General features: G+C 65.0%; 1 protein-coding gene and 1 non-coding gene across 3 annotated transcripts; one reads left to right on the forward strand and one right to left on the reverse strand.

The window, feature by feature from the left end:
• Positions 1–677: 677 nt before the first annotated feature.
• NAT16 (N-acetyltransferase 16 (putative)) lies at positions 678–19,999 on the reverse strand. Of its 2 annotated transcripts, XM_045001530.1 has the most exons (5): positions 19,902–19,999; positions 12,966–13,051; positions 10,964–11,173; positions 4,719–4,943; positions 678–2,810 (listed from the first exon to the last, which is right to left on the reverse strand). In XM_045001530.1, the coding sequence occupies exons 3-5, from the start codon at positions 11,153–11,155 to the stop codon at positions 2,256–2,258; spliced, it is 972 nt and encodes a 323-aa protein (XP_044857465.1). In that variant the 5' UTR covers positions 11,156–11,173; positions 12,966–13,051; positions 19,902–19,999; the 3' UTR covers positions 678–2,255. The 2 variants fall into 2 exon arrangements, with proteins under 2 accessions (XP_044857465.1, XP_044857467.1); XM_045001532.1 differs by lacking the exons at positions 12,966–13,051; positions 19,902–19,999 and having other exon boundaries at positions 10,964–11,430.
• Positions 20,000–20,950: 951 nt separating this feature from the next.
• Positions 20,951–21,022, forward strand: TRNAW-CCA. The gene has a single exon. It is a non-coding gene; the product is annotated as a tRNA-Trp (tRNA).
• Positions 21,023–23,767: the final 2,745 nt, after the last annotated feature.

Below are 23,767 nucleotides of genomic sequence, written 5' to 3' on the forward strand. Positions count from 1 at the left end.
GTGCCGGCTCCCCCCCCGGCCCCAGGGCGGGGACTGGCTGGCTCAGGGGGGCAGGGAATGGGGCAGGGGCCTGTCCCCTCTAGGGGGCGCCGGCTCCCCCCGGCCCCAGGGCGGGGACTGGCTGGCTCAGGGGGGCGGGGAATGGGGCAGGGGCCTGTCCCCTCTGGGGGGCGCCGGCTCCCCCCCGGCCCCAGGGCGGGGACTGGCTGGCTCAGGGGGGCAGGGAATGGGGCAGGGGCCTGTCCCCTCTGGGGGGCGCCGGCTCCCCCCCGGCCCCAGGGCGGGGACTGGCTGGCTCAGGGGGGCGGGCAATGGGGCAGGGGCCTGTCCCCTCTGGGGGGCGCCGGCTCCCCCTGGCCCCAGGGTGGGGACTGGCTGGCTCAGGGGGGCAGGGAGTGGGGGAGGGGCCTGTCCCCTCTGGGGGGCGCCGGCTCCCCCCCGGCCCCAGGGCGGGGACTGGCTGGGTTGAGGGGGCGCTGGGGAATGGGACACATGGGGGGTGCAGCTGTGACACTTGGGCTTCACCCCAGGTTCAGACACTGGACAAAGCAGCCCCTGGCCACCACCTCCCTTCTGCAGCATGACCCCCCCACCCCCCACGGGGGCGCCCCACCTCCCCTGGGGGAGCGTCCGGGCGCCGGGCAGAAACGAGAGGCGAGGCAGGGGTGGAGGGGAGAGGGGTTTATTGCCACATGGGATGGGGGGAGGGAATCACAACTTGGGGGGTAAGAAACCAGGGCCCCCAGCCCCCCCCATTCTGTTCAGCCCCGGAGTTGGGGTGGGGGGAATCGCTGATCTAACCTGGATCAGAGACTAGCGTTAATAATACAGTGGGCTCAGCCCAGCCTGGGACAGCAAAGGCAAAGCGGGCGGGAGGGGCACCCCACAAGTTACTGCCCCAAGGGAGGGAGGGAGGGAGGCAGGATCCCTGCTCCTGACCTCCCCGGGCAGGGGGGAGGGGAAATGCGCTGGGGGTGGGGGAGGGTTTAGTGTGTAGTGCCGGGGAGGGGATCCAGCAGCGGGATGGGGGGGATGGGCTCTAGCGCTGGGGGGGGGCTCTAATGGCATGATGAGGGGGGAGGATTCGTGTTGCAGGCGACTTTATAAATATATCTCCGTTTATGAGACTCTATATTGCACGTTACTCAGTTTAGAGGCATCACTGGGGGGGCGGGGGGCTCTAGGCCTGGCTTCCAGGCGGGTTTTTTAGGGGGAGGGGAGAGCTGAGCCCTGCACATGGGTTTCCAGCAGCCATTGCTAGGGCTCCGTCGGCATGGCGACCGTCTCAGGGATCCACCAGCCTGTGGGAGGGTCTGTCAACCACTGTTGTCATGTTAACTGTTGCTAGGCTCCATCAACCATCATTGGGATCTGTTGCCATGCCAACCGTCACTAGGCTCCATTCTCACATCAACTGTTGCTCAGCTCCATCAGCCATCAATGGGCTCCATCACCGTGTCAACTGTTGCTAGACTCCATCAACCATCACTGGGCTCTGTCACCGTGTCAACTGTTGCTAGGCTCCATCAACAATCAGTGGGCTCCATCTCCGTGTCAACTGTTGCTAGGCTTCATCAACCATCACTGGGCTCTGTCATCGTGTCAAGAGTTGCTATGGTCCATCAACTATCAGTGGGCTCCATCGCCATGCCAACCCTCACCAGGCTCTGTATCCATGTCAACTGTTGCTAGGCTCCATCAACCATAACTGGGCTCCATTGCCATGTCAACTGTTGCTAAGATCCATCAACCATCACTGGGCTCCATTGCGATGCCAACCATCTCTGGGTTCCATCACCATGTTAACTGTTGCTAGGCTACATCAACCATCACTGGGCTCCGTTGCCATGTCAACTGTTGCTAGGTTCCATCAACCATCACTGGGCTCTGTCATCATGTCAACCATCTGGGCCCTGGCACCATGTCAACTGTTGCTAGGCTCCGTCAACCATGACTGGGCTCCATCATCATGTCAACCATCTGGGGCCTGGCACCATGTCAACTGTTGCTAGGCTCCATCAACCATCACTGGGCTCTGTTGCATCACTAGGTTCCATCGCCATGCCGACCGTTGCTCAGCTCTATCGACCGTCGCTAGGGCTTGCCAAGCGGGTGGGGGGGGGGTCACGTCTCCTAGGAGAGTTCCTCTAGGGGGCCAGGAACGGGTTGGGGAGGGATGAGAAACAAGGCTCAGAAAGTGCTTCTGCAGGGCCAGGAAGTGGGGGGGCGGGAGCATCCCCCTGCCCCCCAGCTCCCTAGATATCTGCCTCCAGCAGGTACTGCTCGGTGTAGCCCTTGGCCAGCTCCAGCCGCAGGCCAGCCCGGCAGAACTCGGCCAGCTCCCCCCAGAGGCCGGGCTCCAGGAAGAGCTGGCACATGACGTTGCCCCGCAGGGCGGGCAGGCGGGCCCGCAGGTGGTGCAGCAGCTGGCTCTTGAGCTGGGCGGGGTGGCGGCCGAAGGCGTCGATGTTGAGGTAGACCCAGTCCTCGCCCAGCGGGATGGGGAAGGGCTGGGTGCAGAGGGAGGCGGCCGTGGGCCGGGCCTTGCAATCCACCACCCAGTGCAGCTGCTTCTGCTGCAGCAGGGCGAGGTTGGGCTCGCTGGGCTTGTAGGGCTGCCAGTCCTGGATGATGGTGCGGTTGGGCAGGACCTCGCTCTGGAAGGCCGGGCTCAGCACCAGGCCCCGCACCTCGCCCGGCTCCAGCGCCTCCGTGGGCAGCGGCTGGAAGCCGCCCGCCCGCAGCTGGGCCACGGCCGCGTCCAGCCGGGCCAGCAGCTCCGCCGCGTTGAACCGCACCAGCAGGATGCCCTGGGGGGGAGAGACGCAGGTGAGCCGGCTGGGGGCCACGGGGACCTCCCTGCTGGGGACACGGGCCGGCTCCGGGGGCGGGGAATGGGGCAGGGGCCTGTCCCCTCTGGGGGGCGCCGGCTCCCACCCGGCCCCAGGGCGGGGACTGGCTGGCTCAGGGGGGCAGGGAATGGGGCAGGGGCCTGTCCCCTCTGGGGGGCGCCGGCTCCCACCCGGACCCAGGGCGGGGACTGGCTGGCTCAGGGGGGTGGGGAATGGGGCAGGGGCCCATCCCCTATAGGGGGTGCCGGCTCCCACCCGGCCCCAGGGCGGGGATTGGCTGGCTCAGGGGGGCGGGGAATGGGGCAGGGGCCTGTCCCCTCTGGGGGGCGCCGGCTCCCACCCGGACCCAGGGCGGGGACTGGCTGGCTCAGGGGGGTGGGGAATGGGGCAGGGGCCCATCCCCTATAGGGGGTGCCGGCTCCCACCCGGCCCCAGGGCGGGGACTGGCTGGCTCAGGGGGGCGGGAATGGGGCAGGGGCCTGTCCCCTCTGGGGGGCGCCGGCTCCCCCCCGGCCCCAGGGCGGGGACTGGCTGGCTCAGGGGGGTGGGGAATGGGGCAGGGGCCTGTCCCCTCTAGGGAGCGCCAGCTCCCCCCTGGCCCCAGGGCGGGGACTGGCTGGCTCAGGGGGGCGGGGAATGGGGCAGGGGCCTGTCCCCTCTAGGACAGAGAACCCAGGATTCCTGCCTCCTGCTCTCACCCACCAGACCCCACTCTGCTCCCAGAGCCGGGCAAAGAACCCAGGAGTCCTGGCTCCCCCCTCCCACACCCTCCGTGGCTGCTGCTCCATTTTGTCCCCGGTATCACATGACACGACTGATTTCCACTAATTGAACTAACCCCGCCCGCCCCCGCCAGGCACCGCTCAGGCGGCTCACGAGGCCAGGGAAAATGGGTCAGCAGCCACGACCTTCCCGGGAGCCAGATACCAGGGTGATGGGCAGGCTGACCCTGGGCGGAGAGGCCTGGCAGCCCGGAGCCGACCCATCAGCCGCCAAGCGCAGCCGACTCCAGTCCAGGGAATGGGAGTAGCCAGGCCAAGCCAGAGAAACCCCGCCCCAGGCAGCAGAGATCCCCCCAATCCCACCCCCACACAGGGGCTGCCGGACCCCCACAGCTCCCCCTGCTCTGGGAGGAACTACTCAGTGCTTCTGCCGTGTGTTCCCGCTGGGGTCTCCAGCCCCATCTCCCCCCTTTTCCCATCACCTCCCCAGGCTTCCAAGGGTGAGCCCCAGAGCCAGGCCCATTGGGTTCTCTGCCTGGTTCTGGGACTCCTGGGTTCTGTGCCTGAGGCCCCTGGGTTCTGTGCCCGGTTCTAGAACCCCTGGGTTCTGTGCCTGAGGCCCCTGGGTTCTGTGTCCGGTTCTAGACCCCCCTGGGTTCTCTGCCCAGTTCTAGAACCCCTGGGTTCGCTGCCCAGTTCTAGAACCCCTGGGTTCTCTGCCCGGTTCTAGAACCCCTGGGTTCTGTGCCCGGTTCTGAGGCCCCTGGGTTCTGTGCCTGAGGCCCCTGGGTTCTGTGCCCGGTTCTAGAACCCCTGGGTTCTGTGCCTGAGGCCCCTGGGTTCTGTGCCCGGTTCTAGAACTCCTGGGTTCTGTGCCCGGTTCTAGAACCCCTGGGTTCTGTGCCCGGTTCCGGGGGCCCTCGGTTCTGTGCCTGGGACCTTTTCCCAGCTGTATGTGACCTCAGGCAAGCTACTGGGCCTCAGTTTCCCTGTCAGTGGGGAGGATGGTTCTTCACCTAGTCAGCAGGTCTCTCGCTGTGTGGGGGTTTGTGGTGCCCAGGACAAAGGGGCCCCGATCTCAGTCCCCCCTCCTCCCCCAGGGCGCTACCGTAATGCACTTAATATCCCCTCCTCCTGCGTCTACCTGCTTGGTGATCAGCCGGTATTTCTTGAAGTCCTTGGGGCCCAGCTTGTCGTCCCGCGTCAGCCGTGACACCTTGACCCCGGGGTGCTGCTCCTTGACCAGCTCGGTGCAGAACCGCTGCAGGACGCCGGCCATGCCCTTGCCCCGCTCCCAGGGCGCCACGCGCAGCCCCTCCACCAGCGCCGTCTCCCCAGCGTCCACCACGCAGACCGACTGCAGCCCGATCTGGGGAGGAAACAGCGGGTTAGCACCGGCTGGGCGGGAACGGAACCACCGCTGGAATTAACGACGGCGGGGGCAGGTTAGCACCGGGCAGGAACAGAACCACCGCTGGAATTAACGAGGGGGGGCGGTGGGTTAGCTCCGGCCAGGCGGGAACGGAACCACCGCTGGAATTAACGACGGGGGGGCAGGTTAGCACCGGGCAGGAACAGAACCACCGCTGGAATTAACGAGGGGGGGGCAGGTTAGCACCGGGCAGGAACAGAACCACCGCTGGAATTAACGAGGGGGGGGCAGGTTAGCACCGGGTGGGCGGGAACGGAACCACCGCTGGAATTAACAACGGCGGGGGCAGGTTAGCACCGGGCAGGAACAGAACCACCGCTGGAATTAACGAGGGGGGGCGGTGGGTTAGCTCCGGCCAGGCGGGAACGGAACCACCGCTGGAATTAACGACGGGGGGGCAGGTTAGCACCGGGCAGGAACAGAACCACCGCTGGAATTAACGAGGGGGGGGCAGGTTAGCACCGGGTGGGCGGGAACGGAACCACCGCTGGAATTAACGAGGGGGGGGCGGGTTAGCACAGGGTGGGCGGGCACGGAACCACCGCTGGAATTAACGAGGGAGGAGCAGGTTAGCACCGGGTGGGCGGGAACGGAACCACCGCTGGAATTAACGAGGGGGGGCGGCGGGTTAGCACCGGGCAGGCGGGAACGGAACCACCGCTGGAATTAACGAGGGGGGGCAGGTTAGCACCGGCCGGGCGGGAACGGAACCACCGCTGGAATTAACGAGGGGGGGGCGGGTTAGCACTGGCCGGGCGGGAACGGAACCACCGCTGGAATTAACGAGGGGGGGGCGGGTTAGCACCGGGTGGGCGGGAACGGAACCACCGCTGGAATTAACGAGGGGGGGCAGGTTAGCACCGGCCAGGGCGGAACGGAACCACCGCTGGAATTAACGAGGGGGGGGCGGGTTAGCACTGGCCGGGCGGGAACGGAACCACCGCTGGAATTAACGAGGGGGGGGCGGGTTAGCACCGGGGGGGCGGGAACGGAACCACCGCTGGAATTAACGAGGGGGGCAGGTTAGCACCGGCCGGGCGGGAACGGAACCACCGCTGGAATTAACGAGGGGGGGGCGGGTTAGCACTGGCCGGGCGGGAACGGAACCACCGCTGGAATTAACGAGGGGGGGGCGGGTTAGCACAGGCCGGGCGGGAACGGAACCACCGCTGGAATTAACGAGGGGGGGGCGGGTTAGCACCGGGTGGGCGGGAACGGAACCACCGCTGGAATTAACGAGGGGGGGCAGGTTAGCACCGGCCGGGCGGGAACGGAACCACCGCTGGAATTAACAAGGGGGGGGCGGGTTAGCACTGGCCGGGCGGGAACGGAACCACCGCTGGAATTAACGAGGGGGGGGCGGGTTAGCACCAGCCGGGCGGGAACAGAACCGCCGCTGGAATTAACGAGGGGGGGCGGCGGGTTAGCTCCGGCCGGGCGGGAACGGACCCGTCGCTGGAATTAACGAGACTTCAATCCCTGAGACTTGCCCGGTTTCAGTATTGTAACTTCTCTTCACCGTTTGCCAGATTGGAATTCAAATTCCATTTTACACCCCTCACTCCACTTTGCTGCAACTTTCATTTCTGCAAACCCTGCTTATCTTGTTAGTTTCGTTTAGACGTGTGACTGAGGCATGTATGGACGATGGAATCAACCTCCAGCCCCAGCCTGTCCTGATGAAACAGAGTTCAAACCCCACCGGCTGAAGATGCAGACAAGAGCCCTAACAAAGTGAGCAGAGTCCACCTGTAGTGAGGCGGCCTGGCTCCCGGCCGCACCTGAGAGGGCCGAGCCAGAACAGCCGCCGCCGCAGTGGGCGGAGCCACTGCCACCTGTCCCCGCCCCCCGGAAGTCAAGGGGGCGGGACAGGAAGTATAAAGGCCCGGCCCCAGCGCTCAGTTGCTGCCTGGCGGCCGGAGAGGACAGACGCTCCTGACCGAGCTCCTGCTGGACCGAGCCCGCCCCGAGCCCGGTACCCCGAGGCGGGCTGGCCGAGCCCGCCCCGAGCCCGGTACCCCGAGGCGGACTGGCCGAGCCCGCCCCGAGCCCGGTACCCCGAGGCGGACTGGCCGAGCCCGCCCCGAGCCCGGTACCCCGAGGAGGACTGGCCGAGCCCGCCCCGAGCCCGGTACCCCGAGGAGGACTGGCCGAGCCCGCCCCGAGCCCGGTACCCCGAGGCGGCCTGGCCGAGCCCGCCCCGAGCCCGGTACCCCGAGGCGGGGTGGCCGAGCCCGCCCCGAGCCCGGTACCCCGAGGAGGGCTGGCCGAGCCCGCCCCGAGCCCGGTACCCCGAGGCGGGCTGGCCGAGCCCGCCCCGAGCCCGGTACCCCGAGGCGGGCTGGCCGAGCCCGCCCCGAGCCCGGTACCCCGAGGCGGGCTGGCCGAGCCCGCCCCGAGCCCGGTACCCCGAGGCGGGCTGGACGAGCCCGCCCCGAGCCCGGTACCCCGAGGCGGGCTGGCCGAGCCCGCCCCGAGCCCGGTACCCCGAGGCGGGCTGGCCGAGCGTCCCCCTGACCTGAGTCCTGAGGAGCAGCCCGACCTAGCCAGCGCCCAGCGCCCCGAGGAGCCCATGCTGTGGGACACAGCGGAGGACACCAGCGATGAGCAGGTACCCATGGAGGGGGAGATGGGAAGTAGCCCGGGGGTAGCTGACCCCAGTCTGGCTACCGCAGAGTTCGAGCTGATGTCGGTGTGTTGCGGTCAGGACCCCACCGGCACAGCAGCAGACTGACTGCCGCTGCTAGGGCCCTGGGCTGGGACACAGTGGAGCGGGTGGGCCTGTGTCCCCCCTGCCACCCCACTCACGGGTGGCATCTCCCCCTCACACCAGCGCTCAGGCATAGAAGTCTGGACTTCCCTGTTGTGTGTTTGCTCAGCTCCTGCCTGAGGACCTGAGCCCCTGAACTGTTTGTTTTGCTCAGCCCCTGCCTGAAGGTCTGAGCCCTTGAACGGCTGTGTGGTTGCCCCGCCCTGACCTAGGGCTTGGGCTTTACTGACTGGTTGTTTGCTCAGTCCCTGCCTAAGGGTCTGAGCTGGTGAACTACTGTTTGCTGCCCTGCCCTGCCCTAGGGCTTGGACTTTAGAGACTGAGCTGTGTACTTAGCCTCGCCTAGTGAGGCGGCCTGGCTCCCGGCCGCACCTGAGAGGCCCGAGCCCCACACCAGACCGTCTACACCACCCTAAACAGAAAAGGTGCAATAAAAGGAAGATCAAAGCCAGGTCCCAGGCTGAAAGTCAGGCCTGCAATTGCCGGGTGATCGATCACCAAACCCAGAGGCAGCGGGACACAGCAAGACCTAGAGACTCTGGATTCAAACTGAAGCCTACAAAAAGGACGGGTGAGATGGGAGACTTTGGAGGGTAACGTCCTGCTGCCAACATGGAAGGGCATCGGTGCCGGCCCAGCAGAGACCCAGCCCGTCCTTGTGCCCGGCTTCCCTGGCCAGTTACCGCCACAAGCTACGAACCCAAGCTGCAAACTCAAGCCACAAACTCAAGCTGTGTCCAGGACTGGGAACTATGCAGCAGCCGCAGAACAGCTGGTGTGCGTGTGTGCACGTGCGTGTGTCGTTTTCTCTGCATAACAGGGGCTTGGCGCGTTTCTCTCAGCTCCGGCGCCCGTCCGAGCGCGGCCTGACCAAAACCCCAACAGACGGAGACCAGGCGAGGCCCCCGGCGCCAGCCCCTGACCCAAAACGCACGATTAACGAAGCCCGTTGCTTCACCGCTGCACAGCCACCTGCAGCGCAAACGGCCAGACCGCAGGGCGCGTTAAGGTCCCCGTGAGCGGTGGTCCCCCGTTTGAATGGTTAGCGCAGCGGTTCTCAGCCAGGGGGGGTTCGCCGGGGGTGCAGCCACCCGGGGACTATCTGCCTAGTTTTACAAGAGGCTGCAGAACAAACACGAGGGTGTGAGCAGAGCCCGGCATGACGGAGCACCGGGAGGGTGTGAGCAGAGCCCGGCATGACAGGGGACCCTGATCTCAGGGAGGGGGGGTGGCACCTGCACAACAGAGGCCTGGGGGGGTGATGAGTCATCCCTTAATTACAGCCTGATTAAGCCACAGGCAGGGATGACTCATTCCTGCGCTAGGCTCCAGCCAATCCACCAGCCAGCGGCTGGGCTGGCAATGCCCAGGGCAGATATAAAGGCTTCACTGACGACAGGGCCCTGGGAGTCTCTCCTGCCTGCAGGTGGTAACAGGCCCACGGGCTGTATCCTGCGCCAGGCTGGCTCCCGGCTCTGCTCCCAGCCCTGCCCTCGTTCCCGACCTTGCTGCTGCTGCTCCAACCACTAGGCCTGACCCTCCCAGGCCCGGTTTCTGACAGAGCCCTGATCTCACTCGTGCACCGGGCTGGGCCAGGCTTTTAGGCATTACCAGGCTATATATGACCAGAGGATGAATTTCAGCCTATTCCCCCCAGTCGCAGGATTCAGCCACCTCTGGGGCGGGGCGGCCGGTTACCCAGGGACCCCTCGCCCGGCGCTGAGATGCGCCCACCTCTGGGGCGGGGCGGCCAGTTACCCAGGGACCCCTCGCCCGGCGCTGAGATGCAGCCACCTCTGGGGCGGGGCGGCCGGTTACCCAGGGACCCCTCGCCCGGCGCTGAGATGCAGCCACCTCTGGGGCAGGGCGGCTGGTTACCCGGGGACCCCTTGCCTGGCGTTGAGATGCGCCCACCTCTGGGGCGGGGCGGCCAGTTACCCAGGGACCCCTTGCCTGGCGCTGAGATGCGCCCACCTCTGGGGCAGGGCGGCTGGTTACCCGGGGACCTGGCGCTGAGACGCAGCCACCTCTGTGGTGTAGCAATGGGGGGGGGGGTTATATGGTGGACTCCTGGAGCCATTACAAGAATTTGTCATTTGCTCGGGTCCCATCGGACAGCTCCGAACCTGAACCACCCCCCCACCCCCAGGTAACGTCACATGGCTCCCAGCCCGGGCCCCCATTGGCCGAGCATTGAGTGCAAATGCACATCCGCTCCTGTGTCACCCATTTCCGGGGGCTCAAGGCCAGGTGGGTCCTGCCCCCGGATCAGACGCCAGGCCCGGCTCGGCGGCTCCGGTTTCTCACGGTTCAGGGGCTGGGCTGGCTGGAGGTAAGACCTGAACCTGGGGCAGGGAGCGGGGTCCACGGGTGAGGCGCCCGTCTCTGGCTCTGACACCAGCGTGATGCGGATCTATAACAGCCAGGGACACGGGTCGATCCCGCCGGAGCTCAAAGCAGGTCAGAGCGGGGAGCCTGCCGGGAGCTCAGAAATGGGGCAGGGGGAGGGGCAGTGCTGGGGGAGGGGCTGGGATGCAGACAGCCGGGGGGGGGGGGGCTTATTGCGAGCTACAGGGTGAGGGGGGGTGGCAGGAATACAGACTCCACATGCAGCCACCTCTGCGTGGAGAGCGGGGACCCCTCACCCAGCAGTGCAATGCAGCCACCTCTGGGGCGGGGCACCCAGTTACCCAGGGACCCCTCGCCCGGTGCTGAGATGCAGCCACCTCTGGGGTGGGGCGGCCGGTGACACGGGGACCCATCGCCCGGCGCTGAGATGCAGCCACCTCTGGGGCGGGGCACCCAGTTACCCAGGGACCCCTCGCCCGGTGCTGAGATGCAGCCACCTCTGGGGTGGGGCGGCCGGTGACACGGGGACCCCTCGCCCGGCGCTGAGATGCAGCCACCTCTGGGGCGGGGCGGCCGGTTACCCAGGGACCCCTCGCCCGGCGCTGAGATGCACCCACCTCTGGGGTGGGGCGGCCGGTGACATGGGGATTCCTCGCCCAGCGCTGAGATGCAGCCACCTCTGGGGCGGGGCGGCTGGTTACCCAGGGACCCCTCGCCCGGCGCTGAGATGCAGCCACCTCTGTGGAGTAGCACCTGGGATCTTTATATATGGGGGACTCCCAACCCGGCTCACTCAGCCCCAGGTGCTTCCCTCTGCCGGGTCCGACGTCTCACTCACCACTACTCCGTTTTTCTTGGCCAGCACCACGGTGCGGTTGGGCTCGCGGATCCAGGCGTGGTAGCGGCTGGGGAGATAATCCAGGCCCCCGTAGATGCCCTTCGACATGGCCAGGATCTCCTCAAACTCCTTCTCCGTCGCCACCACGAACTGCAGCTGCGGGTCGCTGCTCAGCCCCGGCTCCAACTTCATGCCGCCCGGCTAGCAGGGCTGCGGAGCGAGAGCAAAGGCATGAAACCGCCGCGGGCAGGGGACATCCCCGGACATCCGCACACACCAGGGCTGTTAACCTGCTTGCTTGCACAGCTAGAGCTTTTCTTCTAGTTTAAGTATTTGGTTTATTGTAATAGGTTTATAGATTAATATTAAAGTAAGTTTGGCTGGAAGGCAAGAGACCTACAGACCATATCCTGTATGTTAAGCTACGGCAAAGTTAGCATATCTAGATTAAGACTTTTTACCCAGAAAGCAAACTTGATCGTCATCCTGTTACCATCATGTCAATTAATTATTTAATATTATTAATTTAATTAAATGCATACATTAAGTTCCCATATTATCCAGATTAATATTGTCAATACACCCTAAATCAGGGTACAGGCTGGCGAGCCAGGCAGGAGTCTCGAGTGTGACAGGAATTGCCTGAGAATCTCACCTGAGACAACAGGTTAAAGTTACAGATTAACTTTAGGGTTAATCTACGGTTAGAGATTGTGTCTTACTCTTAAAAACACAGAAGCCTCATTTCATGGGGCTGCGACTTGGCAGCAGACCCAGTATTTCTGGTTCTGTATTGTGGTTTTGACTTAAAGTTGTCACTTACAGGGTTTGAATTTAATCTTGCAAGGTAAAAGGTAAGAATATAAAGTAACCGTGTTATTATGTAGAGTATTGTTATTTAATGTGATACACGCGTTTAAGGGGCTTTGTTGGAGGTTGAGGTTGTAACAAATGGTACCAGTAAGATATACACAGTGGCATCAGGCCCGATGACCCACACTAGGGTGGCGGGGGAGTCGATAAACCTATGCATTAATTGTCGCCAAGAGGCCACAATAACTCAGAACTTGTATCGTTCTTCAGTCTGCACCTCTGATCCGTCTGCCTCAGTTCCCCAGCTGCTTGGCAGGTCCCGACAGAGGGAAAGGACCTCTCGATCAGCAACGAGCCATCGAGGGAAGAGAGGAAACGTGCCCTCGCCCGTCTATCACTTATTTGGGACTTATTGAACTAGGTGTAAAACCAGTTTGGGGTATTTTTTCCCGTTGTTTCTGTGGAGTGGAGGGACACCTTCAGTTACAGAGGAAAGCAGCAGAGTGTTCGTGATAGTTTATTACATAAGCTAGTGAAGCGTTAGAATTCAAATGAGTTCCATGTTATGGGTCAAGGTAAGTGGAGCAAGGGCGAGAGCGAAGTCTGTTGGAGTTACCCGCCGTCCGGCTTTAGAAAACTTTGCCAGAAAAGACGTTCGGGAACATGGAGGAGGTTCAGAATAGCTCAGGAAGAGCGGGATGATCTCTACGCACTGTAACCCACGGGAGTTTGTGAGCGATGTATTTGATGTAGAAATGAAGCAGGGGAAAAAGAAAAGAAAGGCTAAACCGGTGAAGGAAATAGCGTTTGCATGTCTGCTCGTAGCTGATAGTTCGCTGGGAAAGAAATTAAATAAAAATGAGAGTTACTCAGGAAAGCCCAGCGAAGTGTGGATGCCAGCTTAAAACCGCTGGACGGCTATAAACCAGCCCGCGGTCGGCTGATAGAAAGAACCAGAGAGTTGAAAAAGTTAAGAGCTGTATCAGAGGAGGGTAAAGGAGATGTGACCACCTCTGGGGCAGGGCGGCTGGTTACCCAGGGACCCCTCGCCCGGCGCTGAGATGCAGCCACCTCTGTGGAGTAGCACCTGGGATCTTTATATATGGGGGACTCCCAACCCGGCTGGTGGCACGGTGGAACCGACGGAGACAAAAAACCTGCAGAGAGTTAGCTCAGGCTGATCCGGTACCTTTAGGAGCGGAGTTGGAGCTGGAGTCTGAGAAGCCACACGGAGAGTCAGGAGAGGAGGTTAGCGGTGCAGGAGATACCAGCTGTCTGCAGATGCAAAAAGTAAGTCTCAGGGTGTAGGCGGCTGGTTACCCAGGGACCCCTCGCCCGGCGCAGAGAGGCAGTGAGAGGAAGTGAAGATTAATTTTGTGTCCAAGTGAGGTTTGATGGGGGACACGCTGGGGGTGCAGAGTGATGGGAGGCTGGGTGTCGTCAGCCACAGCTCCCCCTGCTGTCCCAGCCCTGGGGTGCCCCTCACTCCCGACCCACAGCCCCCGGTAGCCCAGCCCTGGGCTCCCCCCACTTGGAGCAGGCGTCTCCCCTGAGCGGACGCTGCCTGGGCAGGTTGGGGGGGGGTCTCTGGTTTCACCGCGCCGGGAGCTGGTCATTAATATTAATGGGAACCCGAGGCGGCCATGCGAGATGGAAACGTCTGGCCCGGGAACCCGACCCGCTGGCCCCCTGAAATATTCATCCCGGCCCCCTAAGGACGTACACAGTCTTGGGGGGGCAGGGCCCACGGCCATTCTGGTGCACCCCCTCCAGCCAGCCCCCCACCCCTGTCTCCCTCCGTCCCCACCCGTCTCTGTTCTGCCTGGGCGTGGCCGGGGCCCGGCGCTGGTCCCTGCCCTACCCCGGGTTCGAGCCCCGGTCACCGTGGGGCAGTTGTGCCTAGATGCCCAGGGGCGGCTGCAGACCCGGGGGGGGGGTGGCCTGACGCGGGGGGGGGCAGCTGTGGGGCGGAGGCAGCTGCCTTGTCTGGGGTGGGGTGGGGGATACAGAGGTGGCCAGGCCCGTGGGGCTGAACTGGGGGCGGGGAGGGAAGGGGTACCAGGCTGGACGGGCCTTATGGCAAAGGAATGGGGGTACCCAATCTGTGCCCTTATTCTCCTGGCCTTCCCCTTAGGGTCACTGGGGGGGCTGGGAAGATGCTGTGACCCCCCCCAATCCCTGCCTCCCCCCCCCCCCACCGGTTTGGTTTTGGAGGAGTCGGCGTGTGGCATCTCTCAGCTCCGTCTGCGTCACCTTCTCAGCACCCGGCTAAAAACAGACCCTGTTAATCTAGTGGGGGGGGGCGGAGATGGGGGGCAGGCACGGGGAGGAGGGGGCCAGCCCCCCCCCCCCGCCAGCTAGACAGTCCCGCCAGGGCGTATCCGGGAGGGGGGGTGGACGGAGCTGCCGGGCGCGGGGCGCCACATCGCGTTTCACCGGCGTCCGGCTCGGGGCGCGTTGCCCCCCAGGCGTCCTTGGGCCCGGGGCCGTCGCTACCCCGGGGCCAGGCCGGTTCTGCCTTTCGCCGGCCCCGCCTCTCGCCTTCGGTTACGGGCCGAGCTGGGGGGCCCCCCCCCCGACCCGCTTTGTAGCCACGCGGTTGGGGTCATTTGCCGAAGTGGAGACGTTTTTCCATCGGCTGTTTCACACGCCCGGAGGCCTGGGCCCTGGCTACGCCCCTCGGGCCGAGGCGGCGGTGCCGGAATGGGACCCCCACGGCCCGGCAGGGGGAGGCGGGCGCCAGGCAAGGGAGAGCGGAGAACGCGCAGACCCCCGAGCCAGGGGCTGTGCCTGGGGATTGGGGTACCCGCCTGTGATGGGGGGGTCCCTCCGGCTCCCCTTTAATTCACTGTTCCTGGGGCCAGACTCCCCCCACTCCAGAGTCCCCCCCAGGCCAGGGGCTCCGCCGGGATCCCGGGTCAGATCCCAGCTCTGCCCTTAAGCAGGGTTCGAATGGGGACCCCCTGCCTGCCCCCGTGACACCGCTGAGGGACGGGGGTCCCAGTGAGCTCCCCGCTCCGTCCCCTCCGTCGGGGGGGGGGGCATTAACGCTGCAACGTGAGGGGCGAGAGCAAAGCTGCCCCATGGCCGCCCCTCCAGCCACGTGCCCCACATCGGTCTAGCTGGAGGGTCCCCTGGGTGCCCCCCGTGGGTCCCAGCTGGCCGGCTAGCGTGGGGCAGGGAAGGGAGAGGGCAGGCTGCAGGGAAGGGGGATGGGTGTGGGGCAGGGGAGAGGGATGGGTGTGGGGTGGGGGAGGGCTGCCTGCAGGGAAGGGGGATGGGTGGGGGTGGGGGAGGGCTGCCTGCAGGGAAGGGGGATGGGTGTGGGGCAGGGGAGAGGGATGGGTGTGGGGTGGGGGAGGGCTGCCTGCAGGGGAGAAGGAGCTAGATGGAGCAGGAATCGGGGGGGGGGAGGCTGAAATTGGACCGGGACAAGGCCAGCCCCCCCCCAAGAAAAGCCCCCGGGGGGGTTCCTTAGCAAGGGGCTACATCATGAAGGGGGGGAGGGAACAGTGGGGCACAGATATAGGGGGCCAGGCAGATGGAGAGCGCAGGGACCTGGGGACAGGTGGGGGCCAGCGGGGGGGTAGCTCCGTCCCTGCGCCCCTCCCCGTGGCACCTGCCTTGTGCGCCCCCCCTCGGGGTGGGGGGGTAACAATCTCCCCTCCCCCCAGCCTTTGTTCCCAGGGGGAAGCGACGCAGGGGGGCGGGGGAGCGGGGGACGAGGGAGGATCGGGCCCCGCCCGCCCCCTCCCCCCTCCAGGGGCCGGGCGCATCCTCAGGGACCCAGGTGTCCGGGTAATGGCGACGGCTCCATGGTAACGATGGGGGAGGGGCCAGCGGCATCCCCCCACGCCCCCCATCACCGGGGGCAGCAGCCTGCGGGGGGGGGGTCTTAGCACGAAGTGGGGATGTGCTAATAAAGCCGGAGACCCCCCTCCCACAGCAGCCCCCCAGAGACCCCCTCCCCTTCAGAGACACCCCCTCCCCCAGCAGCCCCCCCAGAGACCCCCCTCCCCTTCAGAGACTCCCCTCCCCCAGCAGCCCCCCAGAGACCCCCTCCCCTTCAGAGACACCCCTCCCCCAGCAGCCCCCCCGAGACACCCCTACCCTTCAGAGACACCCCTCCCCCAGCAGCCCCCCAGAGACCCCCTCCCCTTCACAGACACCCCTCCTCCCCCAGCAGCCCCCCCAGAGACCCCTCCCCTTCAGAGACTCCCCCTCCCCCAGCAGCCCCCCCAGAGACCCCCCTCCCCTTCAGAGACTCCCCTCCCCCAGCAGCCCCCCAGAGACCCCCTCCCCTTCAGAGACACCCCCTCCCCCAGCAGCCCCCCCAGAGACCCCCCTCCCCTTCAGAGACACCCCTCCCCCAGCAGCCCCCCAGAGTCCCCCTCCCCTTCAGAGACACCCCCTCCCCCAGCAGCCCCCCAGAGACCCCCTCCCCTTCAGAGACTCCCCCCCCCCAGCCCCCCCCCCGAGACCCCCCCCCCCTTCAGAGACACCCCTCCCCCAGCAGCCCCCCCAGAGACCCCCCGCCCCTTCCGAGACTCCCCCTCCCCCAGCAGCCCCCCAGAGACCCCCTCCCCTTCAGAGACTCCCCCTCCCCCAGCAGCCCCCCCAGAGACCCCCTCCCCTTCAGAGACACCCCTCCCCCAGCAGCCCCCCCAGAGACCCCCTCCCCCTTCAGAAACCCCCCACCCCCAGGAGCCCCCCAGAGACCCCCTCCCCTCCAGAGACACCCCTCCCCAAGCAGCCCCCCAGAGACCCCCTCCCCTTCACAGACACCCCTCCCCCAGCAGCCCCCCCAGAGACCCCTCCCCTTCACAGACACCCCGCCCCAAGCAGCCCCCCAGAGACCCCCTCCCCTTCACAGACACCCCTCCCCCAGCAGCCCCCCCAGAGACCCCTCCCCTTCACAGACACCCCTCCCCCAGCAGCCCCCCAGAGACCCCTCCCCTCCAGAGACACCCCCTCCCCCAGCCGCCCCCCAGAGACCCCCTCCCCTTCTCATTCACCCCCTCCCCCAGCAGCCCCCCAGAGACCCCCTCCCCTTCAGAGACACCCCCTCCCCCAGCAGCCCCCCCAGAAACCCCCCTCCCCTTCAGAGACACCCCTCCCCCAGCAGCCCCCCAGAGACCCCCTCCCCTTCAGAGACACCCCCTCCCCCAGCAGCCCCCCCAGAGACCCCCCTCCCCTTCAGAGACACCCCTCCCCCAGCAGCCCCCCAGAGACCCCCTCCCCTTCAGATACACCCCCCCCCCCAGCAGCCCCCCAGAGACCCCCTCCCCTTCTCAGACACCCCTCCCCCAGCAGCCCCCCAGAGACCCCCTCCCCTTCAGAGACACCCCTCCCCCAGCAGCCCCCCAGAGACCCCCTCCCCTTCACAGTCACCCCTCCCCCAGCAGCCCCCCCAGAGACCCCTCCCCTTCACAGACACCCCTCCCCCAGCAGCCCCCCAGAGACCCCTCCCCTCCAGAGACACCCCCTCCCCCAGCAGCCCCCCAGTTTCCCCCCTCCCCTTCACAGACACCCCTCCCCCAGCAGCCCCCCAGAGACCCCCCTCCCCTTCACAGACACCCCTCCCCCAGCAGCCCCCCAGAGACCCCTCCCCTCCAGAGACACCCCCCCTCCCCCAGCAGCCCCCCCCAGAACCCCTCCCCTGCACAGACACCCCTCCCCAAGCAGCCCCCAAGAGTCCCCTCCCCTTCACAGACACCCCTCCCCCCGCAGCCCCCCAGAGACCCCCTCCCCTCCACAGACACCCCCACCCCCAGCCGCCCCCCAGACACCCCCTCCCCTTCACCCACACCCCTCCCCCAGCAGCCCCCCGAGAGACCCCTCCCCTTCACAGACACCCCTCCCCCAGCAGCCCCCCAGAGACCCCTCCCCTCCAGAGACACCCCCTCCCCCAGCAGCCCCCCAGAGACCCCCTCCCCTTCACAGACACCCCTCCCCCAGCAGCCCCCCAGAGACCCCTCCCCTTCAGAGACACCCCTCCCCCAGCAGCCCCCCAGAGACCCCCTCCCCTTCAGAGACTCCCCTCCCCCAGCAGCCCCCCAGAGACCCCTCCCCTTCACAGACACCCCCTCCCCCAGCAGCCCCCCCGAGACCACCTCCCCTTCAGTGACACCCCCTCCCACCGGATCACCCCAGAGACCCCTCCCCTTCAGATACCCCCCTCCCCCAGCAGCCCCCCAGAGACCCCCTCCCCTTCAGATACACCCCCTCCCCCAGCAGCCCCCCAGAGACCCCTCCCCTTCAGACACCCCCTCCCCCAGCAGCCCCCCAGAGACCCCCTCCCCTTCACAGACACCCCTCCCCCAGCAGCCCCCCAGAGACCCCCTCCCCTTCACAGACACCCCCTCCCCCAGCAGCCCCCCAGAGACCCCCCTCCCCTTCACAGACACCCCCTCCCCCAGCAGCCCCCCAGCGACCCCCTCCCCTTCAGAGACACCCCCTCCCCCAGCAGCCCCCCCAGAAACCCCCCTCCCCTTCAGAGACACCCCTCCCCCAGCAGCCCCCCAGAGACCCCCTCCCCTTCAGAGACACCCCCTCCCCCAGCAGCCCCCCCAGAGACCCCCCCTCCCCTTCAGAGACACCCCTCCCCCAGCAGCCCCCCAGAGACCCCCTCCCCTTCAGAGACACCCCCCTCCCCCAGCAGCCCCCCAGAGACCCCCTCCCCTTCACAGACACCCCTCCCCCAGCAGCCCCCCTGAGACCCCCTCCCCTTCAGAGACACCCCTCCCCCAGCAGCCCCCCAGATACCCCCTCCCCTTCACAGACACCCCTCCCCCAGCAGCCCCCCCAGAGACCCCCTCCCCTTCACCGACACCCCTCCCCCAGCAGCCCCCCAGAGACCCCTCCCCTCCAGAGACACCCCCTCCCCCAGCAGCCCCCCAGAGACCCCCCTCCCCTTCACAGACACCCCTCCCCCAGCAGCCCCCCAGAGACCCCTCCCCTTCACAGACACCCCTCCCCCAGCAGCCCCCCAGAGACCCCTCCCCTCAAGAGACAACCCCTCCCCAAGGTTCCACCCAGTGTACCACTCCCCTTCACAGACACCCCTCCCCCAGCAGCCCCCCAGAGACCCCTCCCCTTCACAGACACCCCTCCCCCAGCAGCCCCCCAGAGACCCCCTCCCCTTCACAGACACACCCCTCCCCCAGCAGCCCCCAGAGACCCCCTCCCCTTCACAGACACCCCTCCCCCAGCAGCCCCCCAGAGACCCCTCCCCTTCACAGACACCCCTCCCCCAGCAGCCCCCCCAGAGACCCCTCCCCTTCACAGACACCCCCCTCCCCCATCAGCCCCCCAGAGACCCCTCCCCTCCAGAGACACCCCCTCCCCCAGCAGCCCCCCAGAGACCCCCTCCCCTTCACAGACACCCCTCCCCCAGCCGCCCCCCAGTGACCCCTCCCCTTCAGAGACACCCCTCCCCCAGCAGCCCCCCAGAGACCCCCTCCCCTTCAGAGACTCCCCTCCCCCAGCAGCCCCCCAGAGACCCCTCCCCTTCACAGACACCCCCTCCCCCAGCAGCCCCCCAGAGACCACCTCCCTTCACAGACACCCCCTCCCACAGCAGCCCCCCAGAGACCCTCCCCTTCAGAGACCCCCCTCCCCCAGCAGCAGCCCCCCAGATACCCCCTCCCCTTCAGAGACACCCCCTCCCCCATCAGCCCCCCCGAGACCCCTCCCCTTCACAGACACCCCCTCCCCCAGCAGCCCCCCAGAGACCCCCCCCCATCACAGACACCCCTCCCCCAGCAGCCACCAGATACCCCTCCCCTTCACAGACACCCCTCCCCCAGCAGCCCCCCAGAGACCCCCTCCCCTTCACAGACACTCCCTCCCCCAGCAGCCCCCCAGAGACCCCCTCCCCTTCACAGACACCCCCGCCCCCCGCAGCCCCCCCGAGACCCCTCCCCTTCACAGACACCCCCTCCCCCAGCAGCCCCCCCGAGACCCCTCCCCTTCACAGACACCCCCTCCCCCAGCAGACACCCCATCCTCTCCTTCCAGCATCCCCCAATACCCCCTCCACCCCCCACTCTTCCCCTGAGCCGCCCCCTCCCCAATAAATCCCTAGAGGTCGCGGTGCCCCCCATGTGGGGGGCGGGGTCCCTACCGGGAGCAGCCGGCGGTGGGGGCGGGGGCGGCGGGGTCAGGCTCCGCGGCTCGGCCCGGGCTGTCTCGGTCCCTCTCCCCGCCCGGCCCCGGCTGCTATAAAGCGGGGCACTAAGCCCCGCCCCCGCCCCCCCCCAGCTGGAGGGGGCGCGGTGGGGGGGGCGCTGGCATCACATGAGCCCGGCTAATCCCCCCCCCCCGCCCCCCGCGCCTGTGCGTCACTAGCGGGAGAAAGTGACCTGAGAGGTGGGGGGGGGGGAGGGAGCCTGCATCCGGCCCACCCCCACACACCTGGGGGGCTGGGCCCCATGGACCCCCCCATAGCACAGGGTTACACCCCCCCCCGCACCTCAATCTCTCTGCACCCCCCGTCACAGCATCCTCCCTGCCCACCCCCACACACCTGGGGGGCTGGGCCCCATGGACCCCCCATAGCACAGGGTTACACCCCCCCCCGCACCTCAATCTCTCTGCACCCCCCGTCACAGCATCCTCCCTGCCCACCCCCACACACCTGGGGGGCTGGGCCCCATGGACCCCCCCATAGCACAGGGTTACACCCCCCCCACACCTCAATCTCTCTGCACCCCCCCGTCACAGCATCCTCCCTGCCCACCCCCACACACCTGGGGGGCTGGGCCCATGGACCCCCCCATAGCACAGGGTTACACCCCCCCCACACCTCAATCTCTCTGCACCCCCCCGTCACAGCATCCTCCCTGCCCACCCCCACACACCTGGGGGAGATGGGCCCCATGGACCCCTCCATAGCATCCACCCGTAAACCCCTTTCCCCCATAACCTCCCTGCCCCATAACCCCCTGCCTCTCCCCTTCCCCTTCCTCCATAACCTTCCTGCCCCATAACCCCCTGCCTCTCCCCTTCCCCTTCCTCCATAACCTTCCTGCCCCATAACCCCCTGCCCCTCCCCTATAGCCCCCTTCCTCCCCAACATGCCCCCGCCCCGCCCCCCGCCAGGCCCCGCCCCCGCCTGCCCGGGAAGGGGCGGAGGAGCCTGGACTAGCCTCGGCTCCGGTCTCAGCCCCAGCTGACCTCGTGGCGCAACGGTAGCGCGTCTGACTCCAGATCAGAAGGGTGCGTGTTCGAATCACGTCGGGGTCACGGGCGGGCCGCGCTTTTTGTGGGGGGCCCCGGGACCCCCCGTCCCTCCGGGCACCCGGTCCTGTGCGCTGCTGCACAACACCCGGTCCTGCGCATGCAATACCCCTGTGCACTGCAACACCCCGTCCTGTGCACTGCTACACAACACCCCGTCCTACAGGCTACACTGCAACACAACACCCGGTCCTGCGCATGCAATACCCCTATACACTGCAACACAACACACACTGCAACACCCCATCCTGTACACTGCTGCACAACACCCCGTCCTACAGGCTACACTGCAACACAACACCCCGTCCTGCACATGCAATACCCCTATACACTGCAACACCCCGTCCTGTACACTGCTACACAACACACACTGCAACACCCCATCCTGTACACTGCTGCACAACACCCCGTCCTACAGGCTACACTGCAACACAACACCCCGTCCTGCACATGCAATACCCCTATACACTGCAACACCCCATCCTGTGCACTGCTGCACAACACCCCGTCCTACAGGCTACACTGCAACACAACACCCCGTCCTGCACATGCAATACCCCTATACACTGCAGCACCCCGTCCTGTACACTGCAGCACAACACACACTGCAACACCCCATCCTGTACACTGCTGCACAACACCCCGTCCTACAGGCTACACTGCAACACAACACCCCGTCCTGCACATGCAATACCCCTATACACTGCAGCACCCCGTCCTGTGCACTGCTACACAACACACACTGCAACACCCCATCCTGTACACTGCAACACAACACCCGGTCCTCCACATGCAATACCCCTATACACTGCAACACCCCATCCTGTACACTGCTGCACAACACCCGGTCCTACAGGCTACACTGCAACACAACACCCCGTCCTGCACATGCAATACCCCTATACACTGCAGCACCCCGTCCTGTGCACTGCTACACAACACATGCTGCAACACAACACACACTGCAACACCCCATCCTGTACACTGCTGCACAACACCCCGTCCTGCACATGCAATACCCCTATACACTGCAGCACCCCGTCCTGTGCACTGCTACATAACACACACTGCAACACCCCATCCTGTACACTGCAACACAACACCCGGTCCTCCACATGCAATACCCCTATACACTGCAGCACCCCGTCCTGTGCACTGCTACATAACACACACTGCAACACCCCATCCTGTACACTGCAACACAACACCCGGTCCTCCACATGCAATACCCCTATACACTGCAACACAACACACACTGCAACACCCCATCCTGTACACTGCTGCACAACACCCCGTCCTGCACATGCAATACCCCTATACACTGCAGCACCCCGTCCTGTGCACTGCTACATAACACACACTGCAACACCCCATCCTGTACACTGCAACACAACACCCGGTCCTCCACATGCAATACCCCTATACACTGCAGCACCCCGTCCTGTGCACTGCTACATAACACACACTGCAACACCCCATCCTGTACACTGCAACACAACACCCGGTCCTCCACATGCAATACCCCTATACACTGCAACACAACACACACTGCAACACCCCATCCTGTACACTGCTACACAACACCCGGTCCTGCGCATGCAATACCCCTATACACTGCAACACAACACACACTGCAACACCCCATCCTGTACACTGCTGCACAACACCCCGTCCTACAGGCTACACTGCAACACAACACCCCGTCCTGCACATGCAATACCCCTATACACTGCAGCACCCCGTCCTGTGCACTGCTACACAACACATGCTGCAACACAACACACACTGCAACACCCCGTCCTGTGCGCTGCTACACAACACACACTGCAACACCCCATCCTGTACACTGCTACACAACACACACTGCAACACGACACCCCATCCTACACATGCAATACCCCTATACACTGCAACACCCTGTCCTGCCCACTGCTACACAACACAACACTCTGCTACATCCCGTCCTACACACTGCAACACAACACACACTGCAACACCCCATCCTACACACTGCAACACAACACATCATCCTACACACTGCAACACACTGACCTAAATAATGCTACACAACACACACTGCAACACAACACACCATCCTACACACTGCTACACAACACACTGTCCAACATGCTACAGTACAACACACACTGCAACACACCATCTTACAGACTGTCCGACATACTGCTACACAACACAGGCTGCAACACACACTGCAACACAACACACACTGATGTAAATATTGCAACACAACACACACTCCAACACACACACTGCAATACACTGCCCTACATACTACAACAGAACACATGCACACACTGCAGCACAGTCCAACACAACAGTGTCCTACACATTGCAACACAAACACTGCAACACAACAGTGGCCAACATTCTGCAACTTAATCCAACACACACATACTGCAACACTACAACACAATGCCCTACACATTGCAACACAATCCAGCACACACACACATACCAGTGTCCTACTCAATGCAAAAGTCCAACACAGTCCAACGCTCCACAGCACGACTCCCCTCTCCTCCCAAACACACACAAAATGCTGTACACACTGCAACACAACACACTGCAATATCATTCAACACACCATCTCACATGACGCCCTTTGGCTCCCCCACACACTGCGATACAGCGTACCACAGCACAATATTGTGACATACAAGACAACACTCTAGAGTACAATAGCAGGCTGTTGTGTTGCTGTGAATTGCGGTATAGTCTGGTGTGTTGCGT

This window comes from Mauremys mutica, unplaced genomic scaffold (assembly GCF_020497125.1).
Source record: "Mauremys mutica isolate MM-2020 ecotype Southern unplaced genomic scaffold, ASM2049712v1 Super-Scaffold_328, whole genome shotgun sequence".
Lineage (NCBI taxonomy): Eukaryota > Metazoa > Chordata > Testudines > Geoemydidae > Mauremys > Mauremys mutica.